Below are 18,331 nucleotides of genomic sequence, written 5' to 3'. Positions count from 1 at the left end.
ACGACAGACAAACAGACAAGGGTACACAAAGCTAAGGGAAATGGGGCAGTTGCCCACGGCAACACCGTGAGCAACAAGAGTGGTGAACGAGCCGAGTCAAACCAGGAGTGTACGAGGTACCAAACGCTGAGCAGGAGAGTAGTGAACAAGCCGAGTCAAACCAGGAGTGTACGTGGTACCAAACGCAGAGCAGGAGAGTAGTCAGTAAGCCAGGGTCAGTATGAAGCAGGGTCAAATAGTTCAGAAGCTGCAGCAGGGCCAGGAAACCACACGAGAAGAATCACAAGCAAGGAGGAACAGGAAAGGCAGGTATAAATAGACAGAGGGCGGGAGCTAGCTCCGTCTGGCCAGGCTGTGATAGGCTCTCCCACTCCTAAGCCTGCCATCCTGAGTGGTGGAAGATGGAGTCAGTCTCACAGACATAGAAGCAGGTGCAGACTGATTACCTATGGGCGTATACACAGAAGCTGTGCCTGGCAGATCCTTTACAACCGCACATATATGGATGGGAATCTAGTCATTCAGGATTGCCATAAATCACCACTTATAAAGCTGTATAAACGAATAACATTCCGTTAGATTTAGTGACTCATACCTGCAATTCATTGCGTCCTTCTTGGCCAATCTCTGTAGTGGTTTCAGAGTTTAATGTCAATCCAGCCTCCTGGTTTACATACACCTGAAAAGACAAAAAAAAAAAAAAACAACAACATTAAAGGCTATGCAAACCTTTTGAACTCAAATTATTATTTTTTTAAAAAAAATGTGATTGTGAACAAATTCTAAAAAGACTTTTATTACTTTCAAATTTGCTTTACTCTTTGAGATACAGCTTCTATGTATACTGGATACATAGAAGCTGTATCTTGCCATCTAAGCCGAATCTCTGAGGTCTGCTGGACTGACGCCTTCAGTGAAAGCCAGTCCTGCGTAGGATCTACCTGTTATCGATCACATCTAAGTTCATAAAAAATAAATAAAACACAGGGTAGGAGCAGCACCGTAACAAAAAAACTAAATTGGCTGGTGTTATGCTTCAAGTAGTCAGGAATGACGTATCCCCATACGATGAATAGAAAAAAAGATCACGTAATCAGCACTCAAAGCAAAAAAATTTGAAATGTATTCACCCAGCAGATGCAACATTTCAGTTCCTCAATGGAAGCATTTTCAAGCGCTTGAAAACGCTTCCATTGAGGAAGTGAAACGTTGCATCTGCTGGGTGAATAAATGTCAAATTTTTTTGCTGTTAGTGCTGATTACGTGATCTTTTTTTTTAAGTTCATAAAGAGGAGCATCACTGTTGTCTACTAATGGCTCACGCAACAGCCGTGCACTAGGCAGCAATACCTATTGTAAATTAAAATTACATTACACATCATTGCATTTACCAATCGTTGCTCCGCAAACTATGATTTTTTTGGGTGCAACGATTGATGAAGATCATTGACAAACGATCTTCTTTTTCATGGCCACTGTCCAACTAACATTACAATGGCTCAGAAATAAGCAAACCATCACGATAATTGGCCAATGGAAAAGGGTCGTCCAGAATTAGGAAAAAGGATCCGCTTTTTTTTACATAAACATTGCCACTGTTGTCCATAAGCAGTGCTGGTATTGCAGTTAAAGGGGTTTTCCGGTGACCCCATTTTTTTCATTTTACCTTAAATGCATTTATTCCATCTAATGTAATATTGCCCTTCTGTTTGTGGAGGAATTTTTCCTTTTTTTCCTACCGTCTTCTTTCCTGCCGTTCACGGACTGCAACGCATGTGAATTTCCGGTACATAGGTGGTCTAAAAGCGCGTGACAGTAAAAAAAAAAAAACCTGACAAACTACGTCATATGTCCTGTGTCACATGATCACTCTCTCCCACTCTGTGATGCGACGCAGCGAATAAAAGCAGGGAGGATGGAAAAAAAAGTGAAGAGGAAGAGTGCCGGGCTGAAATAACAAGAATAGCCCTCTAGTGTGACGTTTCAGAATGACGTGTCGACACAGGACTGCAGAGTTTTGATCGTGCATGAGCCTGTATCGACCAAGTCACCAGAATGCAGAAATAATGGAACTTCCGGCCCGGTGGCGCTCATCAAAGAGATGATAGATTCATCCACATTTTCTACAGCACATATATTAGTAAGTTAGAAAAGTATTTAGATAAAGTCTATTATTAAATAATTTTGTTTCCCTGGAAACCCCCTTTAAGCCTGGGGAATACCAGACAAAACCCATAAGCAGGTTTACCCTAATTCTAAACAACCCCTTCAAGACATGTAAATTGGAATAGACAGTAAAACTGCATTTTCCGTTTTGGCAGTACTCTATATGCACAGAAAGAAGATAGAAGGGAGGGAGCAAGGAAGAGCGACGGTGACCATTTAATCTCAGAAGACAAGCTCTGGAATAAGAGAGTTTACACAATTATGACATGAAAGAACACAAACATAAGTAAATCCTCCTGATATCCTTATTTCATACACTCTACAACATATAATGATGATGACAATAATGCAGCAGACACCGATTTCAGAACGAGACCTATTAATTAAAGTGTTATGTACCGTACCTTCTCATCTGTCTCCTGAACACTTATGACGTCTGACAGCTGGGATAATTTGGATCCTGACCTTTGACTCGCTTGCCTGCTTAGCATTATATCTCCTGGAAGACAGTCATAATGTTTACATCAAACACTGAGAAGCAACTGGTAATGACTTAAGACTTATTAATTAAAGACTTATTATATGTTTACTTTCAGATATTAATTAAAGTGGCTGTTGTGTTTGAAAAGAGAAGTAAATAAGAATCTGGAATCCATCAACAGTTGCAGATTGCCCACACTAAGTGCCATCTTGCCACTACAAACAAGGATAATGACATTTATGCCTTTGAGCTTTTAGACTGCATCTACACTTCTTGTAGTGTGGTAGACATGGAGATGGGACATAGACTTGAGTGTATTGATAGATTTTTTTTAAACCATACTTTTCTTAATAAGTTTTATGTATTGAGGGTGTTTCACAATGGCAGGTCCAATTTCATTTCTTCCAGTCTTCCAGCCCTGTTTCTAACAATACTTTACAAATATAGTATACTTTGCCATTGGCTACCACTCACTTATGTCTATAGTATACATAAACCACCATCACTATATGATGAGAGTCTCAGTGTGGCAAAGACTGGGAATAATACTTTAGTCTCTCTCTTTGTGCCAGTGTCATTACAGTAGTATATTAGCTGCCTGCAGTTATTTCCCCTACAGCTATTTTTTATCTGCAAGAAGAGTCAGCAATTTCTCTGGTGACACTGCGGTAATTATAAATGTCTCAGATGGGAAAACAACTTGAACATCAATGCATCTGCTGATATGACGGAAATATTTATGCTTTTCAGCAACACATATAATTAGGATATTAGGAACAAAACTCAAGAAAACTGTACTGTGTATTGTTTGTGGGTGCAAGCCTCGAAGATCTCAATCAGACTTTCTAACTTAAAAAGAATTTAAAAAAAAGTGTCACCATAGAGCGCAGCCATCATTTTTTAGATACATTTGATAAAAGGTCAGATAATTTTTTTTCACAAAGTAAGAATGGTTTATGAGGACAAAGTAAAGAATTTTGGATAATATCTTAATAACCACTGGACCCCCATACCAAGTTCTAGAATAAAAAAGGGTTGCGGCACTTTGCGGAACATTGCAGCTCCTTCTTAATTTCTAACTGCACAGTGTCACTGTCTCCCAGACTCTGTGCAGGTACTCCAACTTAACCCTATTCACTAGAAAATGTGATGGCACTGATTTGACTGCTGGGACCCCTGTGATCAACTGTTACTGGCAATAAGTGTTTACTACCAGAGAAATTAAGAATTGCAATATACCCATTGAAATTAGTGGGCCATCCATATCATGCCTGGGTGTGCTGGATCCTCCACAGTGACATCTGTTCATTGTAAGGTCATCCCCTCTATTAACCCAGAAAGTCCTAAGCGGGCATTTGAAAAGGAACTGTGTAAACCAGACAACACCCAGAAGCCTAAATCTGTATCTAACCGATCCCAAGCTGAAGAGCGTAAAATAATTTAACCAGCCAGCATAAAAATAATATCAAAATTATCCATGAGTGAAGTCCGTGAGTGAAGTGGAAACATTTCTTAATGACAGTTCTTCAGGTAAGGGAAAGGTGATGAACTGATGAACTCATTTATTCGTTATTTCAACCTGCTAACCTTCATTATACAATAAGATAGAACTGACAAATTTTTTGGCTTGATTTTGGTAAATTATAGAACTAGATATAGGTCAAGGCCGGGTCCTATAATCTATGTGTTCCTGATCGTCCTTGGTAGCACAACACATATGCGTTTTAGTCTCCTAGGTACAATCAAGCAGAGACAGGTTAATTAGCAATAAGCATTAAGCAATTAAACAATTAAGGACTTCCCCTAAAAGTATGTACCGGCAACTGGGCCCCAGCATATTTTTTCTTTCTCTCTTAGGTCAGTACGGAGACAGTACCCTATGTTTCTAACAGAGGAAAATATTATTCCGGGCTGCATAAAGGGCTGTGCCTCTGTCCCTCAGCCGCGAAGGTGTACCAAGATGGTGGTCAATGTCTTGGTACACTGTGACGGGGCACCTTACCTAATCCTGGTAACGGTACCACGGGAGGAGGACCCCCTGTTGGAGCATCCCCGTTCGTCTAGGTCCGAAGTGGATTCCGGACCGACCGACCGCGCACTCTCGGTTACCCGGAAGTGCTACTCGGTGTTACAGAGGCATGGATGGGGGCAGAAGTGATGTCATCATTGGTCCCGCCCCCGGATGTGACGCGCTGACGCAGCAGGCTAATAATGCCAGCGTCTCATTCAAACATGGCGTGCTCTGCCTCTGGACAGCCCTCTGCTTGCTAAGGTTAGTAAGGCTGTTTACATTGATGGGTCCTGATGTGTGTTGATGCTGATGGCTATGCACATTTTCACACCATGCGTTTCTTTCTGCCTCTTCTCTAGATGTCTGCCAGAAGAGAAGGTAGGAAAAGGACCCACAAATCCAGGCACAGGCTTTGCAGGGAATGCCTCCAGCCTCTGCCTGATGACACTGTATCAGATCTGTGTGTATCATGCTCCACCCCAGTCGCCTCTCCTCCCAGGGAGGATTCTAGGGGATTCATGCAATGGTTCAAACAACAGCTGTCTGTAGTTTTTGAGGATGTAAAATCATCACACCATGCTAAAAGGGCCAGACGCTCTTCCTCTCCACCTCCTCAATACCAGGAGGATTCCTCAGCAGGAGGTTCAGATTCAGAGGTGGTCTCTGACTCCCCAGCCTCTGACAACCCTGAAGAATGCTATATCCTGAGTAAGGATAAGCTCCACGATCTCCTTAGAGTGGTGAAGGATACATTGGAGATGGGGAAAGAGGTTGAGCATAAACCTAAAAAGGACAGACTGTTTTATTTTCCCATTACCAAGGGAAAAATTTTCCCAGCCATCCTGTCCTAACGGAATGGATGAAACGGGATTGGGATAAGCCTGAGAGGAAGTTATAACTGGGTTCTCGATTCAAAAACCTCTACAGACTGGATAAAACTGGCTCCAAATATTGGGAGAATATACCAAAACTGGACTTGCCAGTGGTTAAATTGGCAAAGAAATAAATTTTTCCACCCAATGAATCAGCCCTGTTGAAAGACACCAAGGATCGTAAGGCGGATTCCCTTCTGAAGAAGGTGTATACTTCAGCAGTGGGCTCGTGCAAAGCCTCCTTGTCTTCAGTACCGGTGGCTAGAGAACTCCGGGTCTGGCTAAGCCACCTATCAAGGGATCTAGAGGATGGAGTCCAAGGGCAGAAATTCTCCAGTCCCTCCCGGTATTGAAGTCAGCTTCGGAGTTCCTCTGTGACTCCCAGCTGGATAACATCAATTATGCATCCAGGGCCTTGTCCCTATCGAATACAGCCAGAAGGGCTCATTGACTTAAGTTATGGTCTGGGGATAATCTCTCCAAAAATAATTTTTGTAGCCTCCCTTTTCAGCCAGAATCTCTGTTTGGTCCCCAATTAACGGATATTTTGAATTCCTTAGGGGAAGGCAAAGGGGCTAGGTTTCCTAAACCTAAAAGGAAGGATACCAGGCGTTACTTTCGGGATCAGAGAAGAAAATCCTCGAAGTTCAAAAGAAGGTTTCCAGACCGTCAGCGCATGTTTAAGACGAAGTGGGAAAACCCTTCCTCCTTTCGGAAGAAAGACCCTGCTCAAAATCCAAACAGTTTATGACGCCCAGCCAATCCTACAAGTAGGAGCAAGGCTTCAGAGATTCTCCTCTCGGTGGTCGGTGACATCATCCGACAAATGGGTGACAGCAACCATCAGGAGAGGATACTCTTTGGAGTTCAGAACTCTAACCAAGACCACTTTTTCCTCAACAGGCCTCAAAATCCGATAGTCCATCAGCTTCTGCAGGTCTTTCTCCAGAAAGCAGCCCTGGAAGATGACCCAGTCTCAGAAAAAGGGCAAGGAGTTTACTCCAGAGTGTTCCCTGTGCCCAAATCAGACGTAAGTTGGAGGCTGGTAATAGACCTGACTTTCCTCAATCAATATCTGGTGTGGAAAACCTTCAAGATGGAGACTATCCGGTCAGTGATGAACCCTCTAGAAAGGAACGACGTGCTGGCAACAATCGACCCCACGGATGCATACCTGCATGTCCCTATTCTGGCCGCGCACAAAAGGTTCCTCCAATTGGTGGTCCAGACGCATGGGGGAGTACAGCACTTCCAGTTTACCTGCCTACCCTTCAGCAGCACTGAGGCTGAAAGGGATATGTGTAGTCACTTACTTGGATGACTGGCTAATAAAAGCATCATCAGAGTCTCTTTTACAAGAACATCTCCAAACCACATTGGAGTTTCTTCACTTTCACGTGTTCCTGGTGAACTTCAGAAAGTCACAGCTCTCACCATCACAGAATCTGACATTTTTAGGGTTCATGGTGAATTTCCAGTCGATGACAGTCAAGTTGTCTCCAGAGAGGATTACTGCAATCTGGGGTTCAATAGAATGCCTTATTTGCCATCCGAATATATCGGTTCGAGGAGCTATGAAAATCCTAGGTCTAATGTCCTCATCCATAGATGCGGTCCCCTGGGCCAAAGCCCACATGAGATCATTACAGCTCAACATCCTCAGATCCTGGGACAAAAATTTCAGAAATCTGGACGCCCTCTTCAAAATCTCCAACTTCACCCTTCAAGACCTCAGTTGGTGGTTAATCTCGAGCACACTCTCCGGTCCTGAAAGTCTCTGGTTCCCCCACCACAGAAAGTCCTTACAACGGATGACTCCTCCTGGGGCTGGGGTGCCCATGTAGATCACCTATGGGTTAAGAACAGTTGGAGTCAGAGGGAAGGGTCACTATCCTCCAACATGAAGGAACAGTGAGATTGTCGCTAATGTCCTTTCAATCCCATCTGAGAAATACCCAAATCCTGATCCAGTCAGACAACCTAGCAACTGTGTTCTATATAAACAAGCAAAGAGGAACGAGGAGTGCCTCAATGTCAGCCGAGTGCAGACGACTTATGAGTTGGGCAGAACAACATTCGCTGGAAATTTCAGCATTTCACATCAAGGGCTCCTTGAACCACACTGCAGACTTCCTCAGCCGCAATATCCTCCATCCGGGGGAGTGGAGTCTCAACCCTCAGGTTTTCAGCAGCTTAGCTGCCACATGGGGAATGCCAGACATGGATGTGATGGCATCAGAAGAGAACAACAAAGTACTCAGCTTCTGTTCTCTGTACCACACCCGCCATGCAGTAGCATTAGATGGCCTGTCTGTCAGTTGGGGAGGAAAATTAATCTACATGTTTCCTCCCCTCCCCTTAATACCCAGAGTATTGAAAAAAGTTCGGGACGAGAAAGCGGAAGCCATTGCAATCCTGCCATTTTGGCACCGCAGGGCCTGGTTCTCCCTAGCATTGTCTCTCTCGAAGGGCAGGTTTCTGAAACTACCAGTGTCACCAGACCTCCTGTCCCAGAAAGAGATGTATCACCCGAACCCTCGCAGTCTACAGCTCACGGCCTGGAGACTGATCGGGAGAATCTGACAGAAATGGGGCTTTCATCAGAAGTTATTAATACCTTGCTGTCAGCTAAACGACCTTCAATGGTCAAAGTATATAACAGAGTTTGAACCCTGTTTACCTCCTGGTGCTCTAAAAATTCAGCAAACGTAGTTTCTCTGAATACTATCCTGCAATTTCTTCAGGAGGGCTTCAATAAAGGTTTGAAGCTAAATACCTTTAAGGTGCAGTTCACGGCAATAAATGCCCAATTGCAAAATCGTTTCTCCAACCAGCAGTTGCTGAAGACCTTCTTCAAGGCTTTAGGAAACCTTAGCCCAGTCTTTCAGGTACCCTCTCCTTCCTGGGACCTTCCAATAGTGGTGTCGGCTCTAACAAAGCCACCATTTGAACCCATGCAAGAGTCATCCATCAGATTTCTCTCCTTCAAGGCCTTCTTCCTAGTGGCAATCACGTCGGCCAGGCGCATAAGCGAGCTGCAGGCCCTTTCTTTCAAAGAACCTTATTTGAGGGACCTGGGAGATTGTCTCCTACTACGTACCATGCCTGCGTTCTTGCCTAAAGTTCCTTCCTTTAGGAATATAGACCAAGAGATATTATTGCCAGTTCTTTTCCCACAACCCCAGGGTGAAGATCAGGAAAATTGGCATACACTGGACGTGAGAAGAGCAGTTCTCGCCTATATTCAAAGGTCAAAGGCTTTTAGGAAAGCAGAAAATCTATTCCTTCAACATGCCGGTCTTAATAAGGGGTCAAAAAGCAAGTAAAGCCACCCTAGAAAGGTGGATTAGATCAACTACTGAAAAATGTTACCATCAATCTCCTCTGCAGATTAGGGCACATTCCACACGCTCTACAGCTACCTGATGGGGAGAAGTCGGGCATATTCCCCTGGATAAAATCTGCAGAGCTGCTACGTGGGCATCCACATAAACCTTTGTCAAGCACTACAGGCTTGACTGACTGGCATCAGAGGGTTCTCTATTTGGCAAAAGAGTGCTTGAAACAGCGTCTGCTATCCCGCCCATATAGCTATTGCTTGGAAAGTCCCATTTGTGTTGTGCTGCCAAGAACGTTCAGAAAACGAAAATTTACTCACCGAAATTTTTATTTCCTGGAGTCCGTAGGCAGCACAAGCTCCCCCCCCGGCAGGACTTATGACTATTGCTTTGTAAAAATACACCGGTACATACTTATAGGGGAAGTCCTTAATTGAATTGTTTAACTACAAAAACGTCTTCAGGAACACCAATCACACTATATGGTTACTATCAGGACAGGAGACCAAATAAAACAGCCTAAACAAATCAACAACATAAAAATAAACTGCATAAGAAAAAAATATAAAATAATACTAGCATAGATAGGTATGTGCATATTCCCGCTTTTTACATTGTGACAGGAGGAATGTGGTAAGGAGAGTTTGAGTTTTTAATAGGAATCAATGACGCTCAAAAGAAACCATCATCAACCAAAATCATTAACTAGAAAGCAATAGTTAACTTTGTACCATTAGTAGTTATCTAGTGGGAAGAAGCTCACACAGCAGGATTCAATTTTTGAAATGTAAATGAGAAGTCTCTAGAAATATATCGTAAGTGTGAAAATGTTTCAATCAGCAATGTTCTTTTACTTTGATTTTTCTTAAGAATATATCTCTATTACTAAAAGACACTGACATAAGGGCAAAACTATTGAAGTTTCCAATTAAAGAAGCATTTCATGGATTCTGAATACTATAAAAACAGACCTTTGAAGATTCCCATTAGCGGACAGAAAGACTTTCACTTGACACTGCATTTTCTTTCTGCGTCTGTCATGTAAAATATTATGCTCGAAGTGAAGGATATTTGATGATAATTTATTTTTTGTGATATTGAACCATGTAAATTGTGATGCTGAACTATGATACACATACATTGTGTTTAGCCGTATCTTCTTGTTCATATTTTGTTTTGGAAAATACAATAAAAACTAAAGTTAAAAAAACTAAAATTCTGTTTTATTTGGATATATGTTACAATATTTGGTTTCCAGTCGTGTAAACCAATTTCAACATAGCGATTAAAAAAAAAAAAAAAAAGGAGCAGCTGATGTCATTTTGACTGTAAAATCATATAAAGGTTGCCCCATGTATTAAGCAGTGTAGTGTGAGTCTACGGATGAGCTTATCAGTCCTCGTCCACTTTTAAGGCAACAATAAAAAGGACTGAGTGACATGCAAGCTGTCTTATTGTTCTATTGAACCAGAGCAGGACACACAATTCAGAAATATGTCACTTGTGTCTTTATCTATCCAACCTTCCGAGCACGTAGTTGTTTTGTGTGTTTCCATAATGTTAAACCCATATCAGTTGACAGAAAAGCAGTATGGCCACGCCAGTATCTATTAGTTTCAGCTTGTGCTGTTTGGTTAGAAATGTGTGACAATGTTTAACATAATATCACTATCTTTTCAGTTCAGAAGTTACAATGTATCTCCTTTAAGATATTTTATGCTTTCCTGGCAGACATGAAGAAAGCATCGTGATAGCCTGTGTGCTCTCCTCCCTGTCTACACAATGAAACTAACAGCTTGTCCCGCACTTCACACATTGATCCTCCCTGCTGCCATCTCTAATATGTGGCATCATTAATACGATCAATCGGTCCCCATACAGTTTACATAATGTCGGGCGCACATCCCCTGTTTACACAGGGAGATGTGCAGCCGACGACGATGATTTTCAGGGCAGCATGAAAGATTAAATCAGGCCGATCATTGGATAAATAAACGGCTGAAGAGACTATTAACCCCTTCCCGATGTCTGACGTATACTTACGTCTTAGCCAGGTAGGGGAAGTACGGAGCATGCTCACAGAATGAGCTCGCGCCATACAACGCGGGTGTCGGCTGTATGCAAAACTTTACTGTAATGAATTTAGCCCCTTAGATGCTGCGGCCAATAGCGACCGTGGCATCTAAAGCATTAGAAAAAGGGGGTGACCCCCTCTGACAGCCCATCGCCTACCCCCCCCCTCCCGCACTACGTGATCGCATGGTGCCGATAGCTGGAATGGCAGCCTGGGGGCATGATAGGAGCCTGTCAGAAACACGATATACTGCAACAAATTAGTATTGCAGTATATAGTGCAAGCAATCAAATGAGTACTGGCTTAAGTCCCCAAGGAGGACTAGTAAAAAAAGTAAAAATCTGTTATATAAATATTTTTTTTACGTACAAAAAAAGTATTAAAATAAAAAAAAAAAAACCTTTTCCCATTTTCTCCCTACAGCATAAAAAAAATAAAAAAAAATAAACATAATTGGTATCACCGCTACTGTAAAAGTAGTAAAATGAACTATAAGGGTATGTTCACACGAGGGCGTCCGTTACGGCTGAAATTACGGGGATGTTTCAGCCTGAAAACATCCCCGTAATTTCAGCCGTAACGGCATGTGCAGGCGCTTGAACGCCGCGTCAATTACGGCCGTAATTAGCGCTGCTATTCATTGGAGTCAATGAGTAACGGCTCCAATTACGGCCAAAGAAGTGACAGGTCACTTCTTTGACGTGGGCGTCTATTTACGCGCCGTCATTTGACAGCGGCGCGTAAATATACGCCTCGTGTGAACAGACAAACGTCTGCCCATTGCTTTCAATGGGCAGATGTTTGTCAGCGCTATTGAGGCGCTATTTTCGGGCGTAATTCGGGGCAAAAACGCCCGATTTACGTCCGTAAATAGGCCGTGTGAACATACCCTTACAATATAACATTATTTAACACTCACGGTGAACGCTGTAAAAATGAAGAGAATCGTTGTTTTTTGGTCACCTCATTTACCACAAAACATGGAATAAAAAATGATCCAAAAACTTGCATGTACCCCTAAATGGTAACATTAAAAACTAAAGCTCGTCCCACAAAAATTAAGCTCTCATACACCTCAATTGACGGAAAAATAAAAAAGTTATAGCTCTCAGAATTTGGCGACACAAAATAAGTTTACATTTTTACAATGCATTTTTTCCTTGTAAAAGTAGTAAAATATAAAGAAAACACTAAGAAATTTGGTATCGCCGTAATTTAATTGGCCCACAGAATAAAGTTAACATGTCATTTTAATGGTATGTTCACACGCAGAGTCAAAAACGTCTCAAAATACGGAGTTGTTTTCAAGGGAACACAGCCCCTGATTTTGAGACGTTTTTTGAGCAACTCGCGTATTTCGCTGCGTTTTTTACGGCCGTTTTTGGAGCTGTTTTCAATAGAGTCTGTGAGAAAACGGCTCCGAAAACGGCTCCAAAAACGTCCCAAGAAGTGTCCTGCACTTCTTTTGACGAGCCGTCATTTTATGCGCCGTATTTTGACAGCGACATGTAAAATGACAGCTCGTCTGCACAGAACATCGTAAGACCCATTGCAAGCAATGGGCAGATGTTTGCCAACGTATTGTAGCCGTCTTTTCAGGCGTAATTAGAGGTGTAACACACCTCCATTACGTCTGAAAAGAGGTCGTGTGCACATACCCTAAGGCTGGGTTCACACGACCTATTTTCAGACGTAATGGAGGCGTTTTACGCCTCGAATTACGTCTGAAAAAACGGCTCCGTTACGTCGGCAAACATCTGCCCATTACTTTCAATGGGCTTTACGATGTACTGTGCCGACGACCTGTTATTTTACGCGTTGCTGTCAAAAGACGGCGCGTAAAATTACAGCCTTGTCAAAAGAAGTGCAGGACACTTCTTGGGACGTAATTGGAGCCATTTTTCATTGAATCCAATGAATAGCTCCAAATTACCGTAATGGACGCCCCGCAAAACGCGAGTACATGCAATTATGTCTGAAATTCAGGAGCTGTTTTTTCCTGAAAACAAATCCGTAATTTCAGACGTAATTGCAGTTATCGTGTGCACATACCCTAACTGCACGGTGAATGCCATAAAAATGAAGCACAACGAACAATAGAGGAATCGCTGTATTTTTTCATTTTCCACCATACAAAGAACTGTTTTCCGGTTTCCTAGTACAATAAATGGTGCAAAACTCCATCATAGGGCTATATCGACAGAAAATGAAAAAAGTTATGGCTTTTGGATGGTGGGGAGGAAAAAATAAAAATGAAAATCAGAAAAATGATTGTGGCGAGAAGGAGTTAAATCTTAACGCAAAATCCCATTAATTGTTTTTATTGTACAGGGAAATTCCACCCTTGAAAAACAGAACATCTTTTGATTAGAAATTGGTCCATGTATATACACTGAAGGAAATAAGTATTTGATCCCTTGCTGGTTTTGTAAGTTTGCCCACTGTCAAAGTCATGAACAGTCTAGAATTTTTAGGCTAGGTTAATTTTACCACTGAGAGATAGATTATATAAAAAAAAAAAAAGAAAATCACATAGTCAAAATTATATATATTTATTTGCATTGTGCACAGAGAAATAAGTATTTGATCCATTACCAACCATTAAGAGTTCAGCCTCCTCCAGACCAGTTACACGCTCCAAATCAACTTGGTGCCTGCATTAAAGACAGCTGTCTTACATGGTCACCTGTATAAAAGACTCCTGTCCACAGACTCAATTAATCAGTCTGACTCTAACCTCTACAACATGGGCAAGACCAAAGAGCTTTCTAAGGATGTCAGGGACAAGATCATAGACCTGCACAAGGCTGGAATGGGCTACAAAACCATAAGTAAGACGCTGGGTGAGAAGGAGACAACTGTTGGTGCAATAGTAAGAAAATGGAAGACATACAAAATGACTGTCAATCGACATCGATCTGGGGCTGCATGCAAAATCTCACCTCGTGGGGTATCCTTGATCCTGAGGAAGGTGAGAGCTCAGCCAAAAACTACACGGGGGGAACTTGTTAATGATCTGAAGGCAGCTGGGACCACAGTCACCAAGAAAACCATTGGTAACACATTACGCCGTAATGGATTAAAATCCTGCAGTGCCCGCAAGGTCCCCCTGCTCAAGAAGGCACATGTACAGTCCCGTCTGAATTTTGCAAATGAACATCTGGATGATTCTGAGAGTGATTGGGAGAAGGTGCTGTGGTCAGATGAGACTAAAATTGAGCTCTTTGGCATTAACTCAACTCGCCGTGTTTGGAGGAAGAGAAATGCTGCCTATGACCCAAAGAACACCATCCCCACTGTCAAGCATGGAGGTGGAAACATTATGTTTTGGGGGTGTTTCTCTGCTAAGGGCACAGGACTACTTCACTGCATCAATGGGAGAATGGATGGAGCCATGTACCGTCAAATCCTGAGTGACAACCTCCTTCCCTCCACCAGGACATTGAAAATGGCTCATGGAGGGTCTTCCAGCACGACAATGACCCGAAACATACAGCCAAGGCAACAAAGGAGTGGCTCAAAAAGAAGCACATTAAGGTCATGGAGTGGCCTAGCCAGTCTCCAGACCTTAATCCCATCGAAAACTTATGGAGGGAGCTGAAGATCCGAGTTGCCAAGCGACAGCCTCGAAATCTTAATGATTTACAGATGATCTGCAAAGAGGAGTGGGCCAAAATTTCATCTAACATGTGTGCAAACCTCATCATCAACTACAAAAAACGTCTGACTGCTGTGCTTGCCAACAAGGGGTTTTGCCACCAAGTATTTAGTCTTGTTTGCCAAAGGGATCAAATACTTATTTCTCTGTGCACAATGCAAATAAATATATATAATTTTGACTATGTGATTTTCTTTTTTTTTTTTATATAATCTATCTCTCACTGGTAAAATTAAACTAGCCTAAAAATTCTAGACTGTTCATGTCTTTGACAGTGGGCAAACTTACAAAATCAGCAAGGGATCAAATACTTATTTCCTTCACTGTATCGGATCTAGTTGTTCTCCTGGGTATTGGATAGATTAGTATATTTATTATACTTGGTTTTATACACAAATGAATTTTGATATATTTTGTCTTATACAATTTTCTATGTCTTTCACAGATATCTGTATGTTGTAAAAAGGGATCTTCACGTCCGGACAGAAGAGGCCGTCATTGAATAATATTTGCAAAATATTGTAATCTATTAGGTTTATATCTAATAAATGTCCTTATTGACATTTTTCTATGGATGCATCATCGCGTATTGAGAGACGTGTGTATAGCATGGTCTGGATCTTTTTATATTGTTTTTACTTTTGTGCGCTATACTGTAAGTGAACACACTGCCGAGTATTTTTCTATTGGGGATTTCGTACTTAATATGCCACTCAACATGTTTCTATCATTTTGATCACTTTATATCATAGACCACATGAGAGCTCGATATGCTTTAATGGCTTGGTTCTCTTTAGTGATTACCCCCGTGATCCGTGGGGTGTTGGGCTTCACTTTTCCTGGGACAGGGGAGACATAGACCCCAGTGGCCATTCCCAGTCCGATCTCATATAGTCCGGTTTGGGATTGTCCATTGATACCTCTCGGGGACGACGACTTATATATGGAGATCATTCTGATCCCATTGACTCTAAGGGATGGGTCAGCGCAGTGATTTATTTATTTAGTTATTTATATTTTTATGCCTGTATTTTGGTCCTGTGATAGGCTTCCTTTGCTCTTTTTTGACACAATATACTATTTTACAAAGTGGCTTTTTTGGAAGCACCGGGTTGAGCGTTAATATGATGCTTTGGGCTCTCTAGTGGCGATAGTTGAGTACTTCTGTATATGCCTGTATAATGCCATCCCCTGTCATACGCTGCTTTTGTCAGTTGCGTGTTTCGCGCATGCGCAATTGCTATGCTGGGTCTGCGCATGCGCGGCAGTAATCTCGGCACTGTATTCATTCTAGTGACGCACTTCTGGTTCCGGCGCCATTTCGGACCCACGCAGTTACTACAGCCAGACGCCGCTGCATACACGTTCCTCTATATGGCAACTTAAGTTTATAAAATAATTGTTTAAATATATGATTGGCCTCTGCCCTCCCCAGATTAGTATATTTAATATCTATTATAATATTTTAATATCTGCCTTGACTTTCTGTTGATTTTTCATTGCACATTGGATAGTTATATTTCTATGTAATGTGGATGAGAATTTTTTAGACATATACACTTTTGATATTTTGTATAAATTATGAACTGTATGTTAGTACATTGATCACTGTATGTACTTCCTATTTATATTTGGCACTTTGCAATTGCTTGAGAAAGGTTCAGATGTGAACCGAAACGTTGCTCATTTTCTGGTGATTAAACCAACACCTCTCCACCTATCTTAAAGTCCTAGTTCTGTTACTTGTGCTACAATCCTGCTATTCATTCCAAGTCAAGGAGTTGATTCATCCTTTTGTGGTAACGTGCACATGGCCTGATCTACAGTGTTGTGAGGTGTGCTGTGTTTTTTCTTTTTTACTTCTTTATATATATATTGTATAACTTTAAAACACCGGCAAATTTATTTTAAAATTACATATCCTGATCAAAACAATTGGAATGTGAATTATATAATTAACATTATTAACATTTAATCAATATGTTCCCTCCTGGCTGGGAGGTTTTGTTAAATAGAAAACATCAGCAATTTTAGATGAAAATAAACGCACTTCTAAATTCAATAATCACAGATTTAAAAGCTGTTTCGGGAAATAGCAAAGACATTAGGATTTGAGAGAGGAAAATAACCAGCAGGACCACAAAGCTCAGTGTGTTACCTAGAGGAAAAATCTTTTTAATAGTTAGAAATCAGTGTTCTCAAGCGACTAATTCCTGACCCCACATAGAGTAACATCCAAATAACTGCAATTATCTCCTGACATAAATGGCATATCGACAGTATACATACAATTGACTTTTGCCTAATTATTCCTTGTTGCTGTTCAACATGGATTTCTAAGAGGAAAACAATAACTACCTGTGGGCAGTGCAAAGATTAGGGAAATGAAGCCACTGGGTGGGAAAATACACAGGGAGGTTATTAGAGACCGGAACTTATAAATGAAAGATCATCATATTAGCATAAAACATCCTGCAGAAGGGAAAACTAGAGAAACTGAATGCGACCACAGCAGTCACAAAGCTGCCACTGATGCTGGTAACATTATTATGTTAAAAACCTTCGTGTCTACTTATAATTATATATTGTTAAGATGTACATTAGCTTTCTCCCCACATCATACAGAGATGCAATGACTGACAGCTCATGAAAATAAAATGTAATGTCTAATACATTGCTCCCTCAAGTAACAATATTATTTTTTACAGGACAACTATTAAAACTTGAAAAATATAGTAAATTGAGAGCATAACATAAAAATTGGTTCCAAAGCCACTAAACTGTAAGCTCAAAATAAAGAAAAATAGAGATTAAAGAAAAAAAGTATAGAATTAATACAGATTAAGCAAATTCTTATGTATAAAAGACAGAAACAGATGGTGAACCACTTTCTATGTTGAGTACAGGAGATTCTTTAGGGTCCTGTTAGGTGAAAACAGTGTGCAGTAAAAATAAAATGGAGCCACCTTCAGCAGGCATTCAAAGCAGACCTGTCCTGGCACAGGTAGAGAACAGTGCAGCACATATAGTAGAGGTAGACAGCAGTATAGTATGTGTAGTACTGGTAGACAGTAGTAAAGTACATGTAGTAGAGAGCAGTACAGTAAATGAAGTACAGGTGGAAAGCAATATAGTACATTTAGTATAGGTAGAGAGCAGTACAGCAGATGTAGTACAGGGAAACAGAAGTACAGTACATATAGTACAGGTAGACAGCAGTATAGTATGTGTAGTAATTGTAGACAGCAGTAAAGTGTACAGGTGGAGAGAAGTATAGTAAATTTAGTACAGGTACTGAGCAGTACAGTACATGTAGTACAAGTAGAGAGCAGAAACGTGCATGTAGTAAAGTAAAAAGCAGTGCAGTTCATATGGAACAGGTACAGTACATATAGTACCAGTACATATAGTACAGGTAGATGGAATAGAGTACATGTAATACAGGTAGAGAACAGTACAGTATATGTAGAAAACAGTACAAATCATGTAGTACAGATAAAGAGCAGTACAGAAAATATAGTGCAGGTATAGAGCACATCAGTACATGTAGTACAAGGTAGAGAGCAGTACAGTACATGTAGTACAGGTAGAGAGCAGTACAGTACATGTAGTACAGGCAAAGAGCAGTACAGGACATGCAGTATAGGTAGAGAGCAGTACAGTGCATGGAGTACAGGTATAGAGCAGTACAGTACACTGGGGCCACCTGACTATTGGTGCGGGCACAAAGT

At 41.3% G+C, this 18,331-nt stretch overlaps 1 protein-coding gene across 4 annotated transcripts in view; it reads right to left on the bottom strand.

Moving 5' to 3' along the window:
• Nucleotides 1–18,331, bottom strand: part of CFAP61 (cilia and flagella associated protein 61) — a 367,571-nt gene that overhangs the window by 212,622 nt on the left and 136,618 nt on the right. For all 4 annotated transcript variants that reach the window (XM_075862970.1, XM_075862969.1, XM_075862971.1 and 1 more), the window contains exons 9-10: nucleotides 2,571–2,665; nucleotides 596–679 (exon numbers count right to left, since the gene is read on the bottom strand). In XM_075862970.1, coding sequence (XP_075719085.1) covers nucleotides 596–679; nucleotides 2,571–2,665 — 179 coding nt within the window. The remainder of the gene's footprint in view (nucleotides 1–595; nucleotides 680–2,570; nucleotides 2,666–18,331) is intronic.

The sequence above is a fragment of the Rhinoderma darwinii genome, chromosome 4 (assembly GCF_050947455.1).
Source record: "Rhinoderma darwinii isolate aRhiDar2 chromosome 4, aRhiDar2.hap1, whole genome shotgun sequence".
In the NCBI taxonomy this organism is placed as follows: domain Eukaryota; kingdom Metazoa; phylum Chordata; class Amphibia; order Anura; family Rhinodermatidae; genus Rhinoderma; species Rhinoderma darwinii.
Note: the sequence above shows the minus strand (reverse complement) of the source record. Positions and strands in the feature narration are given on the sequence as shown.